Consider the following 20,129-nt stretch of genomic DNA (forward strand, 5'->3'; position numbering starts at 1 on the left):
GCCTGTTAGGGGAGACAATCTCATTATATATTGTTCTTGTTTTTATTTCTCTGCCTTGCCATCAAGTGATCTGAGAATCTCTGAGGAAGAGGGGGCAGGTTCAAAAGGGAAAAAATAGAAATAAACAGTTTTAAATCCTTTTTCAGGTCAGATATGGTGTTGTATTTTGGGCAGATTTGATTTTGAATATTCATGGGAATAAGGGATGTGATTTGATAAAATTTGGTCTATGCTACCAATTTGGCATAGCTTGTTGCTAGTTTACCGCCTATGTGAGTCTGCCCACTGCTAGGCTTCATCGCACAGACTAGCCAAATAAGGAAATTTAGAGGTTAATGTGTCAAGTGTGCGTAAAATGGGATTGTTTACTGACATTTAAAGTTGGGGTGATATGGTTTCATCAATGTTTTTGAGCATGATTGAACCATATTTTATTAGGTCACCCGAGACCTGCCAAGCATCGTCCGTCATAAGCAATTTACATTTTCAACTTCTCAATAACCAACTGGCCCATGAACCTAATATTAGGTCTGTAGCATGCTGAGATAAAGGGATACCAAGTTTGTTCAAATGGATGACCTTGATCTTTATTAAAAAATGCAGGGGTCAAATGTGTTTAAATCTTGAAACAACTTCTTGATAATCAAAAAGCCCAAAGACCTAATATTAGGTTTGTAGCATACTTGGATGAAGGGCTACCAGGTTTGTTCAAATGGATGACCTTGACCTTCATTCAAGGTCATAGGGGTGAATATAGGCAGAAATCTTTAAACAACTTCTTGATATCTAAGTAGCCCAGAGACCTGATATTAGGTCTAGTATGCTGGGAAGAACTCTCTAACAAGTTTGTTCAAATGGATGCCCTGACCTTCATTTCATGGTCACAGTGGTTAAATATGCTAAAACTTTTGAAATATTTCTTGATAACCGAGAGGTCCAGGGACCTGATAATGGGCCTGTTGCATGCTGGGGTGTAGGGCTGTCAACATTTTTAACTGAATGAACTTGATCTTCATTGAAGGTCACTGGGGTCAAATTTGCTAAAATATATCAAAACTTAGGTGACTGTGAAGGCCCATGGGCCTCTTGTTTGCTTTCCATTCAATATTAATTAGGGTATTGATATAAGAATATTGCAGTTGATGATAATTTTCAAGAACAAAAACTAACTATGCACTGGAATTTCCTTTGTAGCTGGATTATAGTAGATTAATGTTGTCTTTTTCATTTTTTTTTATTTGTCAATTTGAGAACTACAAAACAATTATATATGCATGGAATTACTATTCTTGGTACACCAATCTCAATATAATAAAGGAACTAGCTGGACTTAGAATATCCAATCAACTTCAATCCCTGTGGAAATAGACAAGTATCAATATTTGATTATACAATCAAGTAATACATATCAATTATGCTAATGTCAGAAATTTATTGCGCTGAAATAATGTAAACAAATTCCATTGAAATTAAATTTATCAAGCAAGATAACTCCAACTCAAAAATACACAAATTGTTGTATCCCTGGCACATCAAACAAAGGAACGGGTCAAAAAAGGTTGAATATAAAATGTATTTTAATGGTTTTTAACTGTATTTGCTTTAAGATTACATTTGGAATAATGAATTACAATGTTTTGAAAAATAGCATTGTTTCCTTCACTCTGCGGGACTGGTCACAGAATGCAGAAATATCTAATATTGATTGCTGAACTGAACAAGTGAGTCATGCAGGCCCTATCAGCCTGTTGTTTCTATAGAGCTAAAAAATGTATATCTGGAGGTTTTGTGATACTCATAATCACTGTATTATCAGAACTTGGTGATAATCATGTGTCTGGCCCAAGGCCACACTGGAAGGTTCATGTAACACATGGCAGATGATTGATAGCGCTGTCTGACAATATAATTATATAACTAAATGAATTAGGAGGTGATTTGTGTGTGATGACAGCATCTCAACCTGATGGATGGGGGTTCAGTGATGTCCCAATTCTCCAGAGAATGCCAAAAAAAAAAATGATAATCTTGCTTGTATTAGCTTGATGTGGCTATTTGTCAGTGAACTCTTGCTAGAAGCCTATAATCCTTATTGAATTCTAACATGAGTAGGGTAGAAATATGTTATTTAAGAAGATGACAAAGTGTCAATATCATTTTCATACCTAGTTTTGACTGTTGTACCTTACATTTTTACAGTGAAATGATAAAATCAAAAACCTGAATATCGCAATTAATACAAACAAAAAATATGTATTGGTATATATATAGTTTCCATAAATCAAAAACCTAAATATGGCACTTAATAATACAAACAAACAAAAAATATGTATTGGTATATATATAGTTTCCATAAAATCATAAACCCAAATATGGCACTTAATACAAACAAACAAAAAATATGTATTGGTATATATACGTAGTTTCCATTTGTTTAGAGGTGCATAGCGGATAATGACCACTATCTTTGACCTACATCCAAGAAAAAAAGTGTTTTTGGATCATCTATTTCAGACACTATGCTTGTCATTGGAATTTGAATACTTGGGGCATGAGTTGACACCCAGGTGATGCAGTACGTCAAAAATTAAAGTACCTGTAGACTCTGACATACAACTTGACCTTTCACTTTCATCAAAGAAAAACATCAATCATTAGCATATAATTCCACATTTGGTGGAGGACTGTGATCTGCTGAATAGTGTTAAAGTTTCCATATAAAAACAGCAATACATACTGATTTAACATTTGTTTGAAGATTAATAAACAAAGTAGTTAATATCTTGTTTTGTCCTGAAATGCCCCAGAAGAAATGCTAGGATTGTATACATATTGTAGTTTACATTAATACAGGATAATTAAGAGAAAAGAACTGAAGGATTTATCAAACCTGTATAGAATCATTACAAAATTATCAATGGTGGGTACGAGTATCCTGTTGTTACTGCAGTGAAGAAACTAAGAAAGATGTGTTAAAGTGAAAATTTTATTTGTTTTGTTTTAGGGAGCAATGCACGCCACATTTGAGGCACTTAAAGAACAGCCAAAGCCAGTGTTAGAACCTGTCGGAGCATCAATTCTGGCTCAGAGAAGGGGCAAAAACAGACCAAAGAGTTCAACAGCAGTGTGACAACTATACCTATTCCTATCTGAAGGTCAATGCTGTTACTAGGGGCTGGAATCTCAACTTCAGGCCCTTTTTGTCCTGGAGTCAGAATCTAGGGAGCTGGACTTGTACCTCAGGAGAGGACACCGAGACCTTCATCTCCATTCTCACTTGTTTACTTGTCTTCTGTGTTGTAGTTGACAACATTTTAGCTTCTATTTACTTGTGCAGGACTCTTCACCAGTTTAACCAATGGCAAATTATTACATAAAGTTGTCCATACCCTTTTTGTACTAAATGAATAACATGTCTACCCCCATCTTCCTTGTACCCCACCCCAAATACCCCCACCACTACCCCCTCAAGCCCACCATCGGAAATGCTGGCATACGTAATGCATTATGATGATGATATTATAGTTATCATGCTATGGTTATTTTACATACATTTTTCAATATTTTAGTACATATTATGGGTTGATTTCATAATAATTGAAAATAGATTATTCCTTTAATTAATTAAAGATCAAAACACACATGCCTCTTTATTATCTGCTTAATTCATGTATCAGTATGATAACTAAGATATTAAATGGCCACTATATATGAAACTTGTTTTTGTAAGAAAAAATAGTTTTCAGTATTGAATCATCTGTCAGTTGATTGTATAACTTGTTTTGACTATATATCTTCTGTTAATTTTTATGACACATTATATTACATCATAATAGATTTTGTGAAAAACTTTCAGGTTCATACTTTTTTTTTTTGGTGTTACGTCCTTGAAACAGATGAAATCAGCAGAATGTTTGAAGGTCACACTAATTGTAAAGAGCCAAAGGTCAAATTATAGCCATGTTGTCATACATTCTATAACTGGACATTTTATTTTGTTATGAAACCTATCATAAATGTTATGCATTTCCATATCTGGTGTGAAGTATCCATCATGAATAAGAATGATTTTGGTTCATATCAATAAATATCTATCACGAATATGTATGAGTGGGGTCCATATCAATAAAGATCTATCATGAATATGTATGAGAGGAATTCATATCAAAGAAGTATATTATGAATATGTATGAGTGGGGTTCATATTACATGCGTGATGTCATTGCATGGAGTTGAAGGTCAAATTATTGTCCAAACCCTACTTCCTTAGGCCCCATACATATTAACTCTTGAAGCATCATAAATGTATTTAATGGCTGGACTAAGTGTTTATGAAAGGTCAAGAGGTTAAGAGTATTCCCTTGGGAGCCATAGATATTTTTGTTTTTATTTCAAAGGATCTTAAGTACTAATATATGTATATGTTGTTAACAAGTGATTCAGTATTGTACGTCTGTAAGAAATTGAAAATGAACAATATGGATTTGCTCAATGAAGATTATGGCTCTATCTGCAAACTTTTATAAGGGTGTTGATCTGCTGTTATACCGGTTCAATTTAAACATTTAGTTTGAACAAATATGTCATTTATTGTTTGAAATTAGAGAGTATCTAAAAAAAATTCATGTTTCAAAGCCTTCGTGCTGTTGTGAAAACTTATTGCACCCAAAGTTCTATGTGATTCTATTTTCCACATAATTTCAAATCCCAATAACTTTTTATATCGATAGCCTTTATGCAAATTCCTTGTAAATAACCTTGAAAAAACTTTATCCTATGAAAATTGGTAGCTTTTCAATTTTACATCCCATGACCACCCTTGAGTCTGTCAGTTTGGAAAGAGCTCAAGTGAGAAATTGAAGAGGAGTAGGATTTTAACTTCCATCAGGCCATCAGAACCTGTCTGGGCATTAAAGTATAAGATTGTTTTGAGTATAAGAGTATTGGTGTGCAGCAATGTTCACATGATATACAGAACTAAAACTAGCTAGATACCAGGATCTCTTATTTCTCCTTCCTCTAAGATAAAGAACTTCATACTGGATTTTTTACACATAAACAAAATGAAAAGGGGCCTGAGACAGGATAATTGTGTAACATGATGAAATATTTTTTCAAACTAAATAATGAGCAAGAAAAGATTGTAAGTTGTATTCGTTTTTTTTTGATATCAGGTTAAATTCTTTATGATCCAGAGCTCATACTTCAGTTTGGGTATGGTGCTGGAATCTTACACAATGGAGATTGCCTGATCTCAGTCAGTTCTGGAAATACATTTTGTTTTTACCAACAGTTATTTATAAGATAAAATAAAATCTTACAGTAAATGATTATTCATTGAACAGTTTATAGCACATACTATCTAATATTAACAAAAATGTTAATAGGCTACTAATTAATAAACTGCTAATTCTATACAAATAATAATACTATTGTTATTATTAAATTGATTTCTTCATGAAGTTGAAAAATGTCAAAATGTAGTGCTTTGTTCCAAGTGGTCAACTTATAAGTTGACAGAACATGTTAAATAAGTGTTGCCAAATAAGTTTTATTTTAAATCTGTAATAATTCCATATATATTAACTATAATTCATTGATACAGAAGCAAAGCTATGCACTGTACCATTTCCATAGGTTTTTCCATTGGTTTTAGTCCATAAGAGTGAGATCAGTATAAAATTAGAATTTGAGTTGTTGGTAAATTCAACTGAATAACTAGTTTTGTATGTTGAACATGCAACATTAAAATTCTCTTGGTGTGAGTTTACTACACAAGATGTTTAATGAAGGTTGCAGTTCTTATTTGTATTGAGTTATTAAAGTTTCATAAACAGCTGAAATTATATATTAATTAGGTTTCACTCTTCACACTGCTAATCTGTATGTTTTCCAAAATGTTAAAGCATGTGAAAGAGATAATATGGAAAACAATTATTTGTTGTTAAAAGTCTTTAATTAAACAAAGTGCATATAATATACATGTACTCTTGTTATTTGAATAATGTATATTTACATGTAAATAAAATAAACACGTGCGAGGAGGAAGCTCGACTGCTGGAGATAAATTTTGTGTGTGTGAATGTTATTGACTGTTGTGATAATGATAAATTTTATGAATATATATTAAATCAGGTGTAAATCTTGATACTATAGATTTATCTATATGTTCATTATATTGTATACATAATAACTTTTTTCTTTTCTTCGTTTTTGCTCATTTCAACCAAAGGGTTTTTCTTTGGATAATTTGATATACATGTAAATGTCTTGATATTTTCCTCAGATCATTTGTTGTTAATGATTTTTTTCTTCTTCTCTTCATTGATAACTTAATAAAACCCTATTGAAGAAATTGAAATCGTAGCCATGAACTGTACAATAAACGTACTCTTATGAAGTCCCTAACACTGGTCAATACTGAAGCGATACTACTGTCCCTAAAGCTTATGTTTTCTGAGCTGATAGTGTCCCCGTCTGACATTATTAAATAAGTATATTCCACCTGTTAGAGATGACATTATGATCTCACAAGTATTTTCATTTCTTTAACTTGTGATTCGTTTTACGAATAAATATTTCTATTACAATAGAAATTTTAAAGAAACTTCTAATTTTGAAAAATATTGGATTGATTTCTTTTATTTGTTTTTACCAGATTCAGAGCGATTTTACCACCATTCACTCAAGGTATACGTTTTCTGTAGACAATAATGCATTACAATTTAATGGCTTCATCAATATAACATTATAGTGCATTGCCTTATTGATTTAAAGATATGTTTTGTTGATATATCATAGAGACATTATACTGGTCTTATTTTGTTTTCGTCCACACTCGAGACTTCAAAATGCATTCACAAAAAAAGGATGCATTTTCATTAAGTTGTATGTTAGATAGAACAATTAACCATAAGTTGTGAGTTTAAATATATTTTTTGAAATTTTAAACTTTGCTTGTTTTGAATGAATCCACTATCCACTCAGACCAAAGTATAACAATCAAGATTCAACTGTATGATGTATGGGGGCAGCGGTGGCCGAGTGGTTAAGGTGTCCCAACACTTTATCACTAGCCCTCCACCTCTGGGTTGCGAGTTTGTTAACCTACGTGGGGCAGTTGCCAGGTACTGACCGTAGGCCGGTGGTATTTCTGCGGTTACTTTGGCTTTCCTCCACCTCCAAAACCTGGCACGTCCTTAAATGACCCTGGCTGTTAATAGGACGTTAAACAAAAACAAACCAAAGTATGATGTATCCCTACCAGTGAAACTGGGTGGACAATATCAGTCTGTGGTATTCCTATACATAGGTTGCATACCACTTTCATGACCCTCATTCCAAATGTCAGGGTAGGAATTTGGTGTTTTGTGAAAGTTGGAAGGCCAACATGGGGAGGAGAGCAGGTTATGTATGATTGTTCGCGATGTAACACAGTCACTGAGACTTCCTGATTTTTATCAGTCTTCTAAGTATTCTGTGCTTCAGTTTCATCATTATTCCTTAACATAAATTTTTTCATGGGATGGCAGAACAGCATTTATGGAAAATTCCTTTACTTAGATTTTCCATCAATTCCAAAGTTAATAGATTTCTTAAAGTTGAGGAGCATTGATAAACCAAGTCCAGTTAAACCTTACTTTTAGTAATTGGAATACTATAACCAGGCCTGTTCTTTTACAACTCCTCACCAAATGTGATTCAAGTATTTTTGTTGTGTTGAATACAGGGGTTGTATCAGATTTGTTACTACTAATTAAAAAAAAAAAAAAAAAATTTGTCAAGTGGACTATTTTCCTGTAAATTTGTGTTATGGTTTGTGTTGTTCAGTACTATTGTAACTTTCTACTTGTGCCTTTCATAAACACCTAGCATTGTGTGAAGGCTTCCAGCACAGGTATCTTGTGAATAATCGACATCTGTGTGGCATTGTCATTTGTGACATTGTTAATCAATTACTTATAATAAATCTGAACAATATATATACCTTTCTCTTCATATTATAGCATTTATTCTGTACCATAAGCAACCTAGAACAAACCATATTTAAAGAGAATTGTTTTGGGTCTTATTTACAGAGAATTATTTTGGGGTCGTGTTTAAAGAGAATTATTTGGGGGGAAAGCAAATAGTGGATACATGTGTTAGAAATATTCATTATGTGTGTACATTTGAGATAAACACATCACTTATAATATTTAAAAAAAAATGACAAATTTTATGATTTCGTTATTACATTTGTTACATGTGAAACATGGTTACCTTTACAACTGTATATAACATATGCAAGTGCTAAAAGTTGGGAGCTTTAAACATTTTTTTTCTTCAAAAACTCGAAATGGTTTCCTTTTAATACAAGTGTCAGTGTAACACACATAATCGTAATGTTATATTTTCTTTTTCTTATTTAATCAAAACTCATACAAAATCATCTGTGTTACTCCGTATTGTATGTTGATCTATCATGCCTGTCCCTGTAGACATAGCATTCACATATTATTATATACTTTATGAAAGATATCTTCGTAGTGCTCATATTTTTCTATAAAAATAAACAATTATTATATTAGAAACCATACATTGTCTTGTTGATTTTCTGATGCCTGGAAGTGGTATATTTTAGGAATGGCTGTGTCGGTCGTTTTCAGAACAGCTTTCTGTGTTACCTCTTGACCCATATTTCTCCCAACTCAATCCAGCGCTACCTAACTGAGAGTTGTTTAGGTTTCATTTTCAGGTAAAAGGTAAAGGTAATTTAATTACCTATACAACAGGAATTGATCGTTCCATCCATGGATATTTATTAGGTCCCAGAATTAAACGGATGTCAACTGAGCAAAGGTCACAAGGTCAAAGGTCAAGGTCAAATTTAGTATCTTTTCACTGATGAACATTTTGCTGTGAGATTATGAAGTTGGTCTTAATTAAACAAGGAGTACATTTGCCACTGAGCAAAGGTCAATTCGCTGCAAAGTTCAAGGACAATGTAGAATGACCTCTACTGTTGGTAGGGGGGCATTTAAACTGATAAAAACTAACGTGTATCAAATCCTTATTTACATTTCTGATAGCCCAGTAAATATAGAGGTGAAAGTTTTTGTTTGTTTGGACTTAACAGCCTTTCGACGACTGGTCATTTAGGGCAATGCTGATTCATTTACTACCTTATCAACAAACGTGGGTATCGAAGACAAAATCAGATGAAAATGTTCACTTTTAAAGCATTCGCATTGTTTGTTTAGATCATTAAAATAAAAAGGTGGTTAAAATAATAAAAGATGATGAATATATTATGTTGACTCTGTGATATATACATAATGTCAAAGAGAGTAAAAGGACATCAAAGTCTAGAATAGATCGATGTCTTTCAGATTGTTTTAAAATAGTGCCTTAGAATCCACCGAACTGAAAAAGAGTTTTCATATCCAGGACTCTGAAGTATTTATGACTTTGCTTAAAATCGGAACGTTCTATAAGAAAATGTTCTACTCTAAATGGAGTGTAATATGCATGTCATGTTAGTGGATATTCTCGATTTAAATCGAGCGAATAAGTAGGATATGTATGTTCGGTACGGAACCGAAAAAGGGACAACTTCCTCTCTAGGATATTTTCGACTGGGAAGGAATGTTTTAAGTTTCGATTTTACTTGTAAAGTTTGTTGCTCGTCTCGAGAGATCTGCGCTGCTGCCATTTACTTTAGCTCGGAATCAAAGTAAAGTTATTTTGCTCTTTTTTAAGATACGAGATATCCGAAAAACAAAGGTTTTGCAGAGTAATTTTAGGATATCGTAACAGTAAACTTTGAAGGAAAGAGAGTAGGGACATATGATTGCTTTTTAATACTGTCTTCATCGATATGGTCGAGGGCCAAAGCAATGCCATCTTAGGCGGGAAAGATGGAAGCGCCGTCTAGTAGTCGAACTGTGCATCTTCTTTTGAACTATCTGTGTAAAGTTATGTGTGGGAAGGGTAATTCAAAAAGCATTTCCGAAAGCAGCATTTGTGTTCTTGGGCTTTGCAGCGGATTTACCTCCCTCCTGTAATGTGAAGTTAAAAGCAGGTGTTTGTATGTTCCATGAGGGAACATCAGATATGTTAAATTCAGCTATGTCGGTAAATAATTCTGACACCAAATGTTGGCGAATTTATGTCTTGGTATTTTTGGTTGAATTCAAAATCAAGATTTTAAAGGTCAGGGCTGAGTTTTACTAAGCATCGTAAGTTACGATTTGTATCGTAACCTAAGTTACGTTAAATCTCCGTCCTACTAAACCTCATATCTTAAGTTACGCATAAAATAACGTCGTAACTTACGGCAGCTTAGGGCTACCCTTAAAGGGACATCACGGTAAACCAATTTTTATTTTGTATTTTTTCATATTATTGGGTATATCTTAAAAAAAAATATCCTTATGAACAATAACCATTCGAATTTGATGATATATGTATATAAAAAACATCAATTATTAATTATAAAAAGGTTATCACAATTCGTTGATCAATAGTCTGAAAACAGTTACGTGATGATTTAAAAATAATTTCCGCGCTAAATTTAGAGGGGGATTCCCAACTAAATCAAGTGGTCAAGCTGGACATGAGGATCGACTGTGAACATTGGGACAGCACAGAAACATAACTGGAAAGGAACAAAACACGTACATTCATTGAAAATTACAATGTTTTTACCGTGATGTCCCTTTAAGTTACGACTTTTTCTTGATTAATGCATCTTAACTTACACAAAAAAGGAAAATGCTCACGTTTACATGTTTTTGTTTATGTATGAGTAAGAGAGAAAATTTAACGCTTTAGTAAAACGGGCCAATCGTAACTTAAGATTGTGCTCAAGAAAACCGTAAGTTGTTTTTTTTTGCGTTACTTAAGATGTTTAGTAAAACTCAGCCCTGAAGCATCTGCAAGTATGTACTGCGCACTGACCCGTAAACCATAGAACCGTACTCCAGTTTTTTTTTAATAAGTGATCTATAAATATGCTAAAGCATTTCACGGTCCATCTCCCCATTCAGTATGAGAAAGTACTCGTATTCTGTTGAACAGCTTCGAATAATTATCCTTTAGATACTTATTGTGTGGTATGAAAGAGAGTTTAGAATGAAGATTTGTGTCATTGTGTGCTTTTCGTTTTTGGCAGATATGCATGCACACAGGTTTTTGAAACCGTTTACTTCTGTAGAATTTGGTAGTTTGTTTAAACTCTGTTGAAGTTGTCGTTCTATAGTGTGCATGTCCTTAGATCTGTAACAGATCAAGAAGTCGCCCAGGAATTACGACCCTACTGTTGACTGACTATGACATTTTACCATATCGTTGATGTTACGTCCAAACTTGGTAACTGATAAGATTGCACCTGTAGGACTCCCATTTCCTTTTTGGATGTTTCAGAAAAAATTGAGCCGACACGGACTTTGAAGTGTCTTTCCGATAGGTAATTAGATATTTGTGAGGTTTCAACGTTCGCCAGGGTCATGGATGAGTATTTTTGCTATGTTTTTCAAAAATGTGTTCACTAATTCAGACTTGACGAATAGATTTTGTTTTTGGAGGTGGGAGGATCTTGAATTTTTCTTTTTTTCCAACTCATTGTTCTGATCATATCCTATACTTTTTGAGGAGGTGTTTGATGATATCTTGGATACAATCGCCGAGACTTTGCCCGACAAATTTTAAATTACTTTCTTTTAAAGCAGTTAGGTAATTCCAGTAGCGTCGTAGAGCAGCTGCCCGATTACTGCGTGTTTTTAAAGACTCTTATTATAAAAGGAGCTTTGGTGTGGATTTTGGAATTGTCTTTGTGACAATATAAGCCAGTGTTATAGTAAAAGTTTTGATTGGGTCGTCAAGGTTAGTAAGTTTTTCTAAGCTCCTCGTTACACATTTCTTGGAATTGGACACAATCTGCTTTGTGCACATTCCATCAAGATAGATTATCAAGAGGAGTCTTTACATTCTTTGAAAAATGGGGAAGTAGGTCACTCCCACACAGATCATTATTTACCTTCCAGTCATAATCGAGTAGAATGGAAAGATGGTATAATGATAGGTCAATGTGGGTAGAAGAACTTGTAGCAGAGTGTAGATAGGTAGGGAATTGTTGTTTAAAAACATAATTTGTTTTTATCCATAACTTCCTTAATACGTCTTCCTCTGTCGTCTGTGTTTTGAGAGCCCCACAGGCTGTTATGCCCATTAAAATCAGAGAATTTCGAATGGTGTCGGGAGTTAGGAGACGATGTTATTGAAAAGCACTTGGATGAAGATAAATTGAACAGACTGTTACTTGTCTGTGTAGTATTGCACATACAGCAACAGCCTGTAGATTTGTGTTTAACGTGATCATTCTGTGAGAAATACTTCTATGGACGGCTACAGCTGTATCACCTGCTGCTTTGCTTCCTACAGTTGGAATGGTATTTTAGAGAGAATTCTAAGAGTAATTAGGTTTTTGAGCATGATTTGTTTTAGACAAAAAATGGCAGGTCTACATCCTTTTGACAGATTTTGAAATTCTTCTATATTTGTCTTTAATCCGGGGATGTTCCATTGGACCTAATTGTTTTGTTTTTTATACTTTGACTGGATCTCCATGGAGTTGAAGCACGGAACGTTGAGGCTTTCGTCTCTCTCTCACCATAGATATCCAATCATTCAGTTTTTAATCTGATCGGGAAGGCAAAATGGCTGACAGCCGGTCATCTTAGATTTTGTCGGTTACATTTCCCAGTTTTAAGGTTTCTCTTGTTATCAAATGATTTAAGAGAAAAGAAAGGAAAAGTAGCCAAAAGATCAGTCATATATAGAACCAATACATTCATTTGTGGACAGTAAGATCCCTTTTAGATATCTTGTTTAGATGCGAGTGCCGCTTTTTCAAGCAGTAATTACTCTTCATTGATAGAATGATTGATGCTTCGCTGTATCTTTAGTAATATAATAACTTTTCATTGATAGAATGTTCAATTCCTGTATCCAATACTATAAATGTAATATTGGTTCCATGCGTTAAAACGTTGGGACCTATCTCATTCTCACAAACATGCACTGTTTACTCACTCGAACGTCTTGCAAAAGGTCAAAGTTTCTTAAGTGAAAACTTAATTCCTTCCAGGCTCAAACCTCGTGCAGTGTTCCTCAGTGAAACCCGGGTAAATACTAGCTGCAGTATATCTACCTGGATCGGTCGAATGATTAGTAAACTTGATTCGAGGGCTTAAAATAAATTGAATTAGTTATACGCTCTAGTATATTCGTGAAAGTGATTCTTCAAAAAAAAAGCTTTGCAACCATGCGTTATTAAAATAAAAAAGTGGTTCTAAGGCGAGAAGCATTTCAATATTTCAAGAATAATTTTGAGTGAGATATAGAAGACTAACAATGTAAATTCATTTTCTTTATCAACGTTATGCCCTTTCTGGATTTTATTTATATTGGTTAACTCATTTTACGGGTACCAGCTAGAATGCTGCCCGAGGTTTAGGCAAGATTGTACTTTTAGCTGCTCGTTCCTAAAACTGAGATCAACAGCCACCTTTTCATCGCCAGCTGAGAGTATATCCATGCTACACTTGGTGATGTTGGTATCATTGTCGATAATAGGAAATGGCCCTACCGTGTCCAGAATGTAGCCATCGGGCAGAGCTATGCTCGTGAATTTGAAATAATTACATTTTTTCTGGCCACAGTAGGAGATTCCATGGAGCTTGTGCTTTGTTTTATATCAATATATGTACTTTCAAGGACGACAGTGACCTTTCCGACAAAAAATTGCTTCTGTGACATTCTAGATTTTCTCCCTTGAGGTGGCCATGACCAAGCACCAGGTACTACCGTTTTGTCGAATACATGAATCTAATAATAGAATATTTTGATACAAAAGATTTCGACATGGTAATTAGTGCAGTGCCCTGTTTCCTTGATATATCCGTCTTTACTTTGAGCAAGAATTGCATCCACTTTGTGTGTGGTGCAAATACACGATAGAAGAACAGTTTATGAGAAAAGTAAGGAACTGTTTTCAGCTTCGATGCATCTTAAGAGGCGAAGCTCAAAATGAAGGAAGGATTCCGTTTTGATATCATATGATGTCTTCAAATGATGATTTATTTCTTTTGATCGAGAAGGTATCTGAGAAATTAAGCATTCTCTTCCATCAGTTTGAATTCGATTATAAGAGTTCAGATCATTTCCAATGGATGGATACATCTCCATTGCTTGTTCAGGCCCATCTAAACAAATTCATGTATATCTATATCAATGAATTATCTTCAATTCAAGATAACATGAAGAGGGCGTGGTTTATTTTTCTCATTCTATGCGCACACAGCAGAGGTGTAGCTTAGTCCACTATCACCTAACTGAACATTTGGAGTAGCTGAATCAAAACTCCTGAATATACTACGATTTTTTGGTGGTGTGGAGGAAATATTTGAATGATAGATATTTTAGATAGGTCACTTTCTGAGTGATACTTGACCATTCCTGTCGGACTGTCAGTACTGATGGGGTGGTACTGGGTGGTCCCTGTCTGACTGTCAGTACTGATAGGGATGGTACTGGATGATCCCTGTCTGACTGTCAGTACAGATAGGGATGGTACTGGATGATTCCTGTCTGACCGTCAGTACTGATAGGGATAATACTAGACGATCTCTGTCTGCCTGTCAGTACTGATAGAGATGGTACTAGATGATTCCTGTCTGACTGTCAGTACAGATAGGAATGGTACTGGATGATTCCTGTCTGACTGTCAGTACTGATAGGGATGGTACTGGATGATTCCTGTCTGACTGTCAGTACAGATAGGGATGGTACTGGATGATTCCTGTCTCACTGTCAGTACTATGAGGGATGGTACTGGGTGATTCCTGTCTGACTGTCAGTACTGATAGGGATGGTACTGGATGATTCCTGTCTGACTGTCAGTACTGATAGGGATGGTACTGGGTGGTCCCTGTCTGACTGTCAGTACTGTTAGGGATGGTACTGGATGGTCCCTGTCTGACTGTCAGTACTGATAGAGATGGTACTGGACGATTCCTGTCTGACTGTTAGTACTGATAGGGATGGTACTGGATGTTTCCTGTCTGACTGTCAGTAATGATAGGGATGGTACTGGATGATTCCTGTCTGACTGTCAGTACTGATAGAGATGGTACTGGAGGATCCCTGTCGGACTGTCATTACTGTGAGGGATGGTACTGGATGATTCCTGTCTGACTGTCAGTACTGATAGGGATGGTACTGGGTGGTCCCTGTCTGACTGTCAGTACTGATAGGGATGGTACTGGGTGGTCCCTGTCTGACTGTCAGTACTGATAGGGATGGTACTGGATGATTCCTGTCTGACTGTCAGTACTGATAGGGATGGTACTGGGTGGTCCCTGTCTGACTGTCAGTACTGTGAGGGATGGTCCTGGGTGGTCCCTGTCTGACTGTCAGTACTGTGAGGGATGGTACTGGGTGGTCCCTGTCTGACTGTCAGTACTGATAGGGATGGTACTGGATGATTCCTGTCTGACTGTCAGTACTGATAGGGATGGTACTGGGTAATTCCTGTCTGACTGTCGGTACTGATAGGGATGGTACTGGATGGTCCCTGTCTGACTGTCAGTACTGATAGAGATGGTACTGGATGATCCCTGTCTGACTGTCAGTACTGATAGGGATGGTACTGGGTGGTCCCTGTCTGACTGTCAGTACTGATAGAGATGGTACTGGATGATTACTGTCTGACTGTCAGTACTGATAGGGATGGTACTGGACGATCCCTGTCTGACTGTCAGTACTGATAGAGATGGTACTGGATGATTCCTGTCTGACTGTCAGTACTGATAGGGATGGTACTGGACGATCCCTGTCTGACTGTCAGTACTGATAGGGATGGTACTGGGTGATTCCTGTCTGACTGTCAGTACTGATAGGGATGGTACTGGATGGTCCCTGTCTGACTGTCAGTACTTACAGGGATTATAATAAGGCGGCGGCGTGACATTGTACTGAAAGGTCACAATAGAATGACCTCACTGTCTATTTCTAATCCTTTAATGTCATAAATGTGTTGATGCATGGCGTTTAACAATATACAAATGAAGAATAGCAACAAGCCAACCAACAAAAAAGAGCTTTGTTAAAACAGAGTAGTCCTTGGAATGCTGGATACCAACTTGTCATCCATGGACCTCCGTGTAATTCAACTTTATGTTTTACACAATATGATCACATTGTGATCACATATTGTTTGCAAGTTAAAACGATTTAATTAACCCAAACTACGGTCCACAGGAGTAAGCGTATGGTTAGTTGTTTACTGGACAGGACACATGGTATACATTGTTTATGGAAGCTTCAAATGACAATGCTCCTACACAGCTACCCTCTGGGTACGTCTTCTTATCTAAAGGAAATTGCTACACCTTAACGTCTGTTTGGCCTTTCATTATATTTATCATTTGGACCTACGTGTCTATTGTTTTGGGACATTGAATATGTCATATGTCAAGACTAATTTAGTGACAAACATATTCCTACACTCAAACACTGGTATAGTTTCTTATGTGAATCTGTTACTTTTGATATTGTCGTATAATGTTTGAATCATAACTGCCATGTTAATCCGTGTGAATATGTAAATTCTATTCCGCAACGTGACTTAAGTCTGAGACACCCAGTCTCAAAAGAAGGATTACAATACACACAAGCTGTCAATCGGATGATCTTGATGGGATTTGATTCTATGTTTTATGGTCACGGGTGTTTTACAATATACAGCATACCCCGTTGACCCAGAGAAAGTCATTCCTGAAAATTGGAATGACGCTGAGAATCAAACATCTCTAATGGATTGCGTGGACACAGTTTGATAGCAACTCGACATGAAATGTCAGCCGAATAGATCTATACTAATAGTGGTAGGCGTACTGATCATAAACTTCACTCATGTAGCGGCAATGTCTAAATGGACCTATAACAGAAAAAAAGTTTATAGAATAGTTTATACATAATTTCAAAACCATTGTGTTAATTAAAACTATTGGTATCGTTTCATCCTTCTATATGTATAATGCCTGCTGTCGCCATCGCAATGACGGCACTTATTCACCCAGCACTGCCTTTCATCCATCATACTACAGGGCGACATTTCGCTAAGCCAGCCATTTTGCTGCTTTTTGAAGTTTCACACATGATCTAATTCTGTGAGATAAATGACGATCTCGACCTACTTTTAGTCAATGTTCGCCCAAGATATGTGGCTTGTCAACCTGTGCATTTCACAGCACCAAGAGTTTACCTTGCTACGTTACCTGTAATTGGTGTCGATGCGCTAAGTAATGACGCTACACAAAATACTAGTTGAAAGAGTTGTATACAACACTCGTAGTACCTTTAATTATCATGAAAGAGGTACATCATACTGCTGATGCTCGGATACAGAAGTGTGGGAATTCAAAATTGATGTTAGGAAAGTCAAACTAGTACATCAACCAATTTGTAAAATTTGAAAATAAGAATTTAGACCTGACGCGAAGAATTATTGCAAATATCGGACCTGGAAATTAACGATCCGAGCTGATTATAGATTGTGGAAACGACCGACAACTGAATGAGATAACTATATAGGAATTTAGGTACAAGGACTTGAAGCAAGTTTTAAGACATTTTTCTCTGATAAAAGATTCGACATCAGGTTGGACGTCACATGACGGATATGTAACATACTCTTTATCCGAAAACGCCCTCAAAGATTAAATAAAGCCCAGAATGTTAGAACCGTTCAGAGCTGGTTCATCAATATTCCTTTACTTAAGGGAATGCCTTACCACATTTTCCCATAGGAAAGCACTTCACAATTTGAGAAAAGTTCTTTAGACACCCCCCCCCCCCCCCCCCCCCCCTTATATCTAAGGAACGTTGATAAACGTGGAATACTACCATTTTCCCAGATTATCAACGTTACCGTCATAACGTGGCGAATCTTTCTCAAAGCTTCCTGTCTTTCCTTTGAAGTCTGATCATTATACGCCGGGTAGAATCTTATGTAGTCATTAAAAATTTAGAAAACCCCAAAAAACTCGAAATATATGGATAGAAAAATATGTGACGTCACTGTGATATTACGATCTGTGTAGGGCCTAGTTTTATTCGGTGTCAAAACGTTTTTGACGACCATTTTTTTCTGATTAGTTCTAGGTTTTGTATTATGACTGATAATGAAAGAATCACCTGATATCGGTGAGATACACAGACTAATCAATTACTGTTTCATTTCGGTTGAGAATGTTCAATGATCATATTACCCTACCAATCTACACTACATGAAGGGTATTCCGAGAGATCTGCGTGGGCACCATCTACACTAACAGCATCCTTATCTTTGAAAAAGGCGATACATGTAACATCAACCGAAAACAAATCCTTTCGCATCTGAAATTTGCTGTGTTATTCTTGACACATTAGAATTCTTATGAATTTTTTTTTGATGAAAAATCCAACAAATAAGCAATTTATTAAATCATGGTATGTATGCATCTCCATTGAGTGTTCAGGCCCATATCCCCCAGCTTTCCTTCTGTATTGCCACGTTTTGCGGCCACGTGTATCACTGACGAGTCCTAGAAGGACAACACAGTGATGCAGTTTTATAAGCATTTTCCCATATAAACAGCATTAATATAAACGATGACCAATCAAGCGTTTATTTTATTTATAATACTGTAAAAGTGGAAATATTCGCGGTGTGGAATTTTTCACTTATTTCGCTATCAGTAAATCTCCGCGAAAATTTCCACACCGCGAATATATTAACACATAAAAATACTAAATATAAAAGATACAATTAGCGCAAAAATATCTCGACGGCGCGAAAATATCCACACCGCGAACACTTTGGAAGCTGGCTAAGCGAAAATTTCCACACGCGAAAATATCCACTTTTACAGTATATAATCGGTAGATTCATGTTTTTGTGTACTGGCGTTAAGCTGGAACATTACATCATTTTATTACTAGGCGCATAATTTTCTTCAGACATCATTTTCGTAAACTAAGGAAACCAGAGAAATTCAAGGTAATGAGGTCTTGTGAGTTAGGTGGGTGGTTAGTCTATACAACATTCTCTCATTTCAATAACGTCTGTATAATATTACTGGCTCATTACAATTATATATATTAAAACAAATGCCATGCTAAATTGTCTTCGCGTTCTTTTATCGTCTCATCACTAGTTTGAGGTGTGCGCTGCCTTGTCAAACATTCAAACAGAATTTCTGTATCGACTATCCCTTTTCAACCATTGCTTTCACAGTAGCAATCCATAATCTTCTAATGCTAAAACAATTGGCCTGCCTGGTCATGCTGCCCTATCTCAAGTGAATTTTACCGTTCTTTGATAACGGCCTACCTCAAATCAGTTCTCAAAGAGATAGCAGAATTGTCATGCGTTCTTTACAATTCTGCACATATTTTTAGACGAATATGTTATGCGCAACGTGTAGAGGAGTATTTCAAATTCATTCTTAACTTTCATTTTGGCAAGGAGTAAATACCATTCATCAATGCCTAGACACGATCATCTCGATTATCTCTTTCAACATCAATGTAAAACTAAGAAATTAGATCTAGTAATTTATGCATGCACTAACATGCAGCTATTTTGCGTCAGTGATGGCAATGAAGCAGGGCAAATACATATTTTATATAGACACGTGTTTGGTGTGTCAAGGTCATTCTTGCTATTGCGGTGCTAATTACAGGATAAAAAAGTTACTATATGGCGATCGTGGATACCTCGACGACCCAGTTTTACTAATTCGTCCGAATAAGAATGCTAATATTTGAATCCCGCTTTTTAAATAATGATCGCTTTTCTGTGTATCTATGTAGGCCATGATTCTTCAAACCATTTCATTATGATAATGATCTAATCGATGTATTGATAACACCCCATCCCTTATTAATAGTGGAACCTGCAAATGTAATAGTGAGTACCAGGAAGTGGTAGAATTATCCGTTGATAGGGCTGAGGTGTTATGAATGTAAACGCATTACTAGAGCTGTTAATGTACAGATCACACGACAAATGGGGTTATTCATTTTATAACGGAATTGTGATA

General features: G+C 35.8%; 1 protein-coding gene across 2 annotated transcripts in view; it reads left to right on the forward strand.

Annotated features, from left to right (window-relative positions):
• Nucleotides 1-8,576, forward strand: part of LOC117327632 (ribosomal protein S6 kinase 2 alpha-like) — a 34,115-nt gene extending 25,539 nt beyond the window's left edge. For both annotated transcript variants that reach the window (XM_033884693.1, XM_033884694.1), the window contains exon 21: nucleotides 3,005-8,576. In XM_033884693.1, coding sequence (XP_033740584.1) covers nucleotides 3,005-3,130 — 126 coding nt within the window. In that variant the 3' untranslated portion in view covers nucleotides 3,131-8,576. The remainder of the gene's footprint in view (nucleotides 1-3,004) is intronic.
• Nucleotides 8,577-20,129: the final 11,553 nt, after the last annotated feature.

This window comes from Pecten maximus, chromosome 5 (genome assembly GCF_902652985.1).
Source record: "Pecten maximus chromosome 5, xPecMax1.1, whole genome shotgun sequence".
Classification (NCBI taxonomy): Eukaryota; Metazoa; Mollusca; class Bivalvia; order Pectinida; family Pectinidae; genus Pecten; species Pecten maximus.